Raw genomic sequence first — 9,420 nt, 5'->3', positions numbered from 1 at the left:
ATATAGGTATATATGTATATCTCTCTCTCTCTCTCTCGCACACAGATATTTTCGAGGTTGTCCTCGTGTGTTAACACACCGGGCAACCCAAGCAAGGGTCTTCTTCTTCCATCTACATACACACATATATAGTAGAAAGATACAAGATAGTATTATATCTCTGTCTCTTTCTCTGAGTCGTACCCGTTTGGTTGATCGCGCGCACGACCCCTCCCCCACTACACCACCCTGCTATTACCACCACCACTGGCAGTACTGGAGAACCACCAGCGCGTTTTACTGGCAGGAACGAACAGTCGCTCTCGTTCGTTCCCCGTGAAATCGTTCGCGTTGAGACACTTGCTTTTTTATCTCATAAGTTTTGTTCGGTAACAAGAAAATAAAGATAGGGAAAAAGGAAAACCAGAGAAAGAGAGAACGAGAGATAGAGAGAGAGAAAGAAAGAAAGAGAGAAAAAAAAATATATATATAGGAATAAAATATTAATAATAATAAAAATAATATTATTATTCAAAGAAGAACAATAAACGCGATATAACGATTGTAATAAAAACGGACTTAAATCGGGAGTGCGTGCTAAATAAGTAATATCATATTTATATATACATATATAAATAGTTCATATTATAATAATTGTTCATAATCATTTACATTTTCCTCTTCTCTTGTCTCCTCTCCTTTTCTCTCCTCTCCTTTTCTCCTTTCTGGTCGCAGCGCGGCGCCGGGTGAATAAAGTCGTGCGCGCGCGCGCGCGCGTGTGTTCTCTCTCGAAAAGGAAAGAGAGAGCACCGCCTCCTGGAAATCTGGTGGTATACAACGACGACGACGAGAACGAGGAGGAGGAGGAGGACGACGACGACTACAACTGCGAGAGTACGTTGAGAGTAAAACGATAACGGTAACACGAAATAGGAGGCAAACGTTTTGTGGTGGCGTTGAGCATCCTCGGCCACCCTCCAACACATTTCTATCTATCTCTTTCTCTTTCTTTCTTTCTTTCTTTCTTTCTTTTTCTCTCTCTCTCTCTCCTTTCAAAGGATATCGATCAAATAAGTTTAGCTTGCGAGAGCTAAAAGAAGAATAAGAAAAGTGGAGGAGGTGTTAAACTACGTGGGATAACAGCAAACACGAAGAAGATAAGAAAAGATTGTTGTGCCGGGAAGTGGTGAAAGGTTCGGTCGTGTGACACACTTATACTCAAAAATAAGAAGAGTATAAGAGGAGGAGGAGGAGTAGGAGGGTGAGGGGGGTCTAAACCTCTCATAGCAATATCATTTCACTGCTAGTTGTAACAAACTTTAATAAAGAGTTTAACCCTAATAAGAACAAGGAGAACTATTATAGAAAAAACAAATAAAGGAACAGTACAAATAAGGGTGAGAAAAGAGGAGGAGGAGGTGGTGGAGGGGGTGGAAGTGGACAGACGACGCGTTCAACGACGCGATCGTCGAGTGTGTCCATTCGCGGGGTAGCGGCTGGATCCGAGGGGAAGATTTATGGTGGTGGTTGGTGGTGGTGTTACTGCTGCTGCTGCTGCTGTTTTTGCTTCTGCTTGCTACTGGCGCTGCTTGAATAAGAGGAGGTGAAGGAGGAGGAGGAGGAGGAGGAGGTGGAGGAGGAAAGGGTGAAGAAGAAGAAGAAAATAGTAGTAGTAATAGTAGTCTATGCACGCGGCAGGATTCAACGAGGAGGAGAAGAAGAAGAAGAATAAAGAAAAAGGTGGAGGACGACTCGTAAAAAGGGCGTTTGAAAGAACGAACGTTTGCTGTTGCTGTTTCTACTGTTATTCCTGTGTTACGGGTGAGTTCTTCTTCTCCCCCTTTTTATCTTCCTCTTCCTCCCTTCCTTCCTTTCCCCCCTACTGATTTTCCCCTATAAACGTGGTACCGTTTTGCACCCTCTCTTTCTATCTATCCAGCTATATTTCTATCTCTTTCCATCTTTCTTTCTTTCTTTCTTTTTTTCTTTCTTTCTTTCTACGGTCTTGCTACGAATGGGGGAAATCCTTTTCTACCCACGGATAGTAGAGGGACCCGGTCATCGATCGTACAACAACCACCGATGAGAAACTTGTTAGAACACCCTCCGAGAGAGGAGATACAGATATGTTGGGGAATACTTAGAACACTTAGGGAATGATCAATCGAGTTGACACTTTTAGTATTATCCTTTCTCTTGTTAAACTTCTTCCATTTAAATTAGGTGGATGAATTTTTATCCTTTATCATCTTATTATTTTTCTTAATCATCTTTGGTAGCTTGCGTTGAACGTTTTACCGGTGGGGTGGGTGGTGGCGGGTGGGTGGAGGGGGAGGGAGACGACGTGGCCGACCATGATCGATCGTTTCTATATTCTCTTTTCTTTTCTTTTTCTTATTGTTCTTGTTCGTTCATTCGTTCGTATGTTCTCCTCATACATATATACACGTATCTGTGTATGTATGCATGTGTGTTTACTTATTTACCATTTGCACATTGTGTGTGATCGAATATCTTTTCCCGAATTGGATATATTATTTTCTTGGTAACGCGCGGAGTGTTTTAACCGTACTCAAAAGTGTTTGATAATTGCCAGATTTTCACGAATCGTACCAATCTATAATTAGAATTAGTATAATTAGAAGACGGACGTGTCGATATCCAGTCAGAGGAAATCAGTGTGGAATGATATTGTTAGCTGATCGAGAACAACGACGATGACGATGATGACGAGCACGACCAAGAGGAGGAGGAAGAGGTGGAGGAAGAGGTGGAGGAGGAGGAGGAGGAATCGATCGAGCGTATCCACGATCTCTCTCTTTCTCTTTTTCTCCCTTTCTATTCTCTTCTCTTCTCTTCTCTTCTCTTTCTATCAGTGATCCGCCTACGCCGAGTCTGCGCATCGAAAAATCCAAGAGCAAAGGATTGGATCGGAGCCGTGTTAGCTTTTTCGATAGCCGATAATTCAACTAAACGACAAAAAAAAAAGCGAATTATTTTATTTTTATTTTCGTTCGTTTTTGTTATACGCCTCTTTTTACTTAACTTACATTTATCATTTTATTCTAGCACACATATATTATATATTCTGTTTTTTTTTTTATTTTTTTTTTTTCAATGAAAATTAAATGCATTTTGGTTTTATCGAAAACATTCTTATCGATTTTTCAAATACAATTTCATTGCTATATATATTTTAACAATATTTATGAATATAAAATGTATAGATCGATACGAACCATTCCGGTTAATACAATATCTATCTTATATTCAATCTATTTTAAAACTTATCCAATATTTTTCGTCCCATCGGTTTTTATTACAGATTTATTAGATATTAATATATAACATACATTTCTTTTTTTTTATTACGTGAGAATTAATTTATCTAGTTGCCCATAAAATTCGTACCAATATCGAAAGAAAAGAACAAAACACAAAAAGAAATAAATAGATATTATATAAAAAGAGAGATATACAAATTAATTTAATTCAATTTATGTGTTTCGAACTTTTTCACATATAGTGTAAATTATGTGAACATGATGGGACAGGAAACGGAAGTGTACCGTCACGAAAGATAATACTCCTGAGATTTAAGATACATACATATATATACATATGTTTACAAATCAATATTTCTAGTTTTATTTTATCACTCATTCCCAGTTTCTTTTCTTTTCTTTTCTTTTTCCTTTTTCTCATGATTATCGTCTTATCATGGTCGCAAGACAGGGTCGAGGTTAACGCTCGTTTACTCGAAATTATTTTAAATGACGCGCCTAATCGGATCCGAGTATCGTTTGAACGAGTCTAACGATGCGTGTCAGTGTTTAAAGTCGATTGCCGGCATCTATTAGGTTTCATCTACCTGTAGAATACTAACACCTTCATATATATACACACACATACATATATATATTATTTTCTCCTTCCAACAGAACAGAAATTTACACCATTTAATCAATAAAAGATTCAGATTACAAAATTACAATTCGAGATGTCTAAAATATTTCGTGTTACTTTTGAAATATTATTTTAGATAATATTATTAATGTGAATATAATATATCTTAATTTAATATTTATTTAATAAATATTATAAAATATACTTTCTATATTATAAATAATATTAACAAACTTTATATTTATTTTTTTTTTTCTATTCTTTTGAATTATTATAAAAATGATGTATTACACACGCGTATATATCTTTTATCTTTTATCTGTATCTTTTTTGTTAACCGTTATCGTATGCAATCGGAACACTATAAAACTATATAAACATGCATTACTCATAGAATCCATAAGGTTTTACGTTTCTAAGAAATGCAATGGCGAATGTAAACCCTTGTCGATCAAGTAGCGATATCTTTCAATGAGAACACAGTGTGAATATTTCATAGGGTTTGTGTTCTCTATAAATCCAGTTGTTCTCAACTTATCTTTCTTTTATTAAAGGAACAGTTAACTGTAAACTAAACCTAAATGCATTGTATCGTATCAAGAACACCTTTGATTCTTTCTCGTTTTTTCTTTTTTATACTAAATTGCCATAGTTTTATATAAAAGCCGCACCTTCGTGACGACCAATTGCGTGTTAGCTTAGTAACGAAAATTTGATATTAGTTTCTCGGTTGTCTAGACAACGAGAAAATCGGTATGTTGTTTTATATAGATGGTGTATATGTTAGAACGCTAAAATGCGGTCACAATTTAAACGGTTAATTTTAATCAGAGTAAAATCCAACGAGATCGAGCAAATCCTAGAATTATTTATCCTAATAAGTTAGATAATAATGAATTATAGTTTTACTTGTGGGGGAAAAATAATTCTATCAAATATTTCATTTATTTTTTTGGCAAAATAAAAATTATATTCTTCTCGTGAGAAAATATATTGCAAATATAATATTTTAACATGGGGAGAAAGAAATTTGATCGGAAACATGTCATCGTTTTTCGTCTGATGCAAGTTTATCTAATAGTTAAATGATAACACTATGATTTTTATGTTTGATGTTGAACAATATTTGATATATTTTTCATTCTCTAAGATATTTACTTATTTGATATAAAATTCTGTATGAAAAATGATAGAAATAAAGATGGAAGGATATTTTAAATGAAATCTTAAAGAAACATGATCGTTTTGTCTTGTAAGGAATAGTCATCCGAGATAGACGAGACGAAAGATACACTCTTGAAAATGATACTACGTTAGTGAACAGGTTGAACGAAACGTGACTAACTTGGAAACAAATGAATCCTTTTCACAAATTATTTACGCAATCAGTTATAATATAATATAAACAGAAAAAAATGATGTTTTTTTTTATTAAATAAATCTGCTTATTGCTGTATATTTTTTATTTTTCTTTTTTACATATAAATGTTAGAAACAAATGCAAGTCATATTGAAAGTGTTTTTTTTACAATTACGATGATAGTAATGCAACTTTCTGTGACTAATAATATTTTGACGAAGAATTATCTTATCCAGTTAACACGTTTATATCGTTACAGAAGTTAACCGTTACGAAACATTGACACACCTACAAAATTTTTAAGTATTTCGATAAAAGTACGTAACCGATTACGTTATTATTACTCATTTAAATGTGAAATAATCGTTCAATAAAATATTAAAGAAAACATCTTTAAAACTGATTCATGATTAAGAACGTAATGATAATCATTCAAAGAAATCATAGAAATGAATGAGAAAAAATAAATAATCGATTTTATCAGGGCAAAATACTAATAAATAAAAATCCTTATTCCTTAGAGAACCTTTTCACATTTAACAATAGTATCTTCCCATAATATAAAAAAAACATATCAAATATTCTCCTATTAATAATTTCAACAAACACAAAAAATGTTTATCTTTTGCAGGGATAATTGATTGTGAAAAGTAAAGAAAAGATAAGTAAGAGTGGCGAGAACGATTATAAAAAAGGGTGGTGATACTACCAGGAGAGGAAGGTGGAGAAGAAGAAGAAGAAGGAGGAGGTAGTGGATAATCTTGGGTATCACCGAGAAGACGAGGACGTGGAGGAGGAGAAGAAGAAGAAGAAAGAGAAGAGAAGGGAAGGGAAGGGAAGGGAAGCACCAGGTGGTGATCATCAGTTAGGTCGGGGGTGAGGAGGAGGAGGAGGAGGGTGGTGAGGTGGCGAAGCTCGTGGTGTTAGAGCTGGTGATAGAGAAAAGGACGGTGGCGGTGACGAGAAGGAGGAGGAGAAGAAGGAGGACGGCTGAGGAGAAGGGGTACGAGAGAGGAGGAGGAGGAGGAAGAAAAGGGCGAAGGGTGCGGTAGTGGAGGGTGCGTGGGTGCTCCTTGTTGCGTCGCGGGTGTTGTAGTCTTTCGACCAGCACCACCCCCATCATTGGTATCACCAGCACCAGTACCACCACCACCACCACCAGAACCGGGACCATTGCCTGGCCGCTTTCTGCGGACCCGGCACTCTCTTAGCTAAGGGTGCTCCAAGAGCGCGGGGGTGGCGTTTGTGAAAGCAACGTGTAGCAAAATGGGCTGCGCAATGTCCGCTGAAGAGCGGGCCGCTCTGGCCCGCAGCAAGCAAATTGAGAAAAATCTCAAGGAGGATGGTCTTCAAGCTGCCAAGGACATCAAGCTCCTCTTACTCGGTGAGTCCCCTCCTATTTAGAATATTATACTTTTTCATTATTTTTTTTTTCTTTTATTTCATTCATAATATTATAATGATTATATATTTGTTAGTTCAATCTAGCAATCAAATTATTTCTTTATCCGGATAGGTTTATTATTTGGCTGCTTTTTAAACTGTGTCTTGTGTCTTGTGTGTGTGTTGAATATTAATTTTTATTCATAATACGAACAACAGGAAATGAGTATTGTTCTTCTATCAGATTGTGTGTGACGGGGGAAACATTTGTATTTCTTTCATTCCATATCGCGTTCATACTAATATTACTTTTTTTTTTCTCTATTAATTAAAAACAAACACATTTTTTTATATAAAATATATATCTTTCAAAACGTTTTCTCATCGATTCGATTATTTATTTATCTTGTATTATAATTGTTTCCTTTCTATTCATTATTTTTACTTCTTCTTCTTCTTCTTCTTCTTCTTCTTCACTTTTTATCTTTCCCTGTTTTTTAATGAAATGAAATTCTTTGTAAATTTCATTTCAAAGTTGAGAATTTTAATTCGAAGGAACAACAAGATGGAAAAAAGAAAAAAATAAACGTGTTCTCTCTTTCCTTCTTTCGTGCAGACACCGCCGCAGAGTCAAAGAGGAGTAACACAGCAACATTTTAATTTCTCTAATTCCACCAGCACGTCCCTACCAAGTAATATCAATCGGACTAAATAGTCTCGTTATCCATGCTCGGAGTCACTCACTCTTCTCGTTTCACATAGATATAATACGCGATGGCTTTTTAAAAAAACTTTCCAACTTGTTCCCATCTTTCGAATGACGCATTACGTTTCAACTACTCGGCGGTGTCCAAATTAAAGATAAGAAAATAATATATCTCCCTTTTTTATTTACTTTGCCTTCTTGTTCTTTTTTCTTTTTTTTTTTTTTTTACATACGCGTACTTGTGTTACATTCCCATTACGCGTATTCGCGATTAAACGTTTCTATCATTCTTTCTTCATTTTATTCAACGTGTATTGATGAGTATTAAAAAAATATCTATTGAAAACACTAATCTAATAATAGAGATAAGAAAGTTTAATAAAAAGACTTTGACCCGAAGTTCGTGTTATTGAACGGCATTATCATCGTTTCGTTAACATTTCCAACTTTGACGAATCCTTCAGAAAAAAAGAAAAAATATGAAAAAGAAGAAGAAGAAGAAGAAGATTCTTTTCTAAAATATATCTGTGAGAAAAAAGAATTCACGCGTCGTTGACACCACGACGAGGAGTTCACCGTACGGATAAGGTTCAATAATTTGAACACAGGGAGGAGAGAAATAAAGATACGAATCTGGGTTTATCATTCATCGAAAAATCACGATATCATCTTTGAACGAATTTGGCTCGAAGCCGAAAACGAATCTTCCTGGGAATGATTTGTATTATTTTTCTCTTTATCTTTTTCTTTCGAATATTTTTTTTCTTTTTTCTTTTAAACTTTTTTTTTTGTTCAAAAGCCACCAAGCACGTTTTGGATTATCAACGAAATTTTTATTTCACGTCTCGTTGAATGAACTATAGCCTTTTCTCGTGACTTTCGGTCTCACCCTGAATAAAATTATGAACGAACCTCCTGCAGGTATTTTTCTTTCGATCTATTTTTACTCTTCTTCGGTTCCCCTAACTTCTATCTATCTCTCTCTCTCTATCTCATACTATTTTCTTTTTCGTTCTCTCTTGTTAAACTTCGCGATGAGTTTTGATGATTTTTCTTTTAACTTACGAGAATAATTGTAAAACAATTTCAAAAAGTTCGATATTTTTTCTTTTCCTTTTTTTCCCGAACACTTCTTTTCTTCTTTTTATTTCCTTCCTTGTATTTTTGTTATTCGATCTAACTTTATTCATCCGATATTCTTTTTCGAGGAAAAATGTTCTTCCGAAATTTTGCTTCGTTTTCAAAGCTAAACACACCCCGTATTCTCGTTCATATATTTCTGGCTGGATTTCATTTGAGAATGTGGCAAGCGAGAAAAGAGTTAAATCGTTTCGTCGTATCTTTGCTCAACTCTTTCTTTCTTTCTTTCTTTTTTTCATTTTTCTACTTCTTCTTCTTTTTGTTCTTGTTCTGTCTCGAAAAAAAACGTTTCATACATCGAGTTCTTCCCGTGTCTTTCAACATTTCGCGATATTCGAGTACTATACAATCGGGTTTATGTAGTCAAATAACTCGAATATTTGTGAATATATTTTCTACATTATTTCTCCAGTTTATCTTATTTTTATTTTTATTTTTAATAGTTTAATAAATCTTTCGAGGTAACCAGAAGACGCGATATTTTTTTCCCGAAATTTTTATACGTAACGCCAATATATAAAATCTACAACTATAATATATATATCTCTTCTTTTTTTAGTTTTATAAAAAGAAAACAAAAAGTGAAAAAGTATTAGAGTACGGATTACTCGTTATATTTACATATTATGCAATTTTATTTTACTTTGATATTTATTAATATAACCAGACACACGTAATTCGATCTTATAATATTATAGAATAAAATGCAAAATGCAATTTTATTCATCGTTCTTTTGCTATGCAAGTTTAGAAATAAATTTATCTAAGAATACTTTTAATGTGTGTTTTATTCGTGAACGAAAAATAGAAACCAGGAAGATTATAAAAACAGTTGTGGTGGTAACAATCGTAAAAGAATGACATTAACGAGTAAGATTCACATCGATGATCTGAATCACTTTAATGCACACACACACACATACACGCGCGTGCGTATTCATCATTG

General features: G+C 34.6%; 1 protein-coding gene across 2 annotated transcripts in view; it reads left to right on the top strand.

Annotated features, from left to right (window-relative positions):
* The first annotated feature begins 464 nt into the window (after positions 1 to 464).
* LOC106791593 (guanine nucleotide-binding protein G(o) subunit alpha) overlaps positions 465 to 9,420 on the top strand; it is a 31,407-nt gene continuing 22,451 nt past the window's right edge. Inside the window, exons 1-3 of one of the 2 annotated variants that reach the window (XM_014757317.1) lie at positions 465 to 584; positions 715 to 1,800; positions 5,877 to 6,629. In XM_014757317.1, the coding sequence (XP_014612803.1) occupies positions 6,512 to 6,629 (118 nt within the window). In that variant the 5' untranslated portion in view covers positions 465 to 584; positions 715 to 1,800; positions 5,877 to 6,511. Of the gene's footprint in view, positions 1,801 to 5,876; positions 6,630 to 9,420 lie in introns of both variants that reach the window. The other variant, XM_014757318.1, reaches the window with a different exon arrangement.

The sequence above is a fragment of the Polistes canadensis genome, unplaced genomic scaffold (assembly GCF_001313835.1).
Source record: "Polistes canadensis isolate GaletaPanama2010 unplaced genomic scaffold, ASM131383v1 scaffold_322, whole genome shotgun sequence".
Taxonomy (NCBI): Eukaryota; Metazoa; Arthropoda; class Insecta; order Hymenoptera; family Vespidae; genus Polistes; species Polistes canadensis.
Note: the sequence above shows the minus strand (reverse complement) of the source record. Positions and strands in the feature narration are given on the sequence as shown.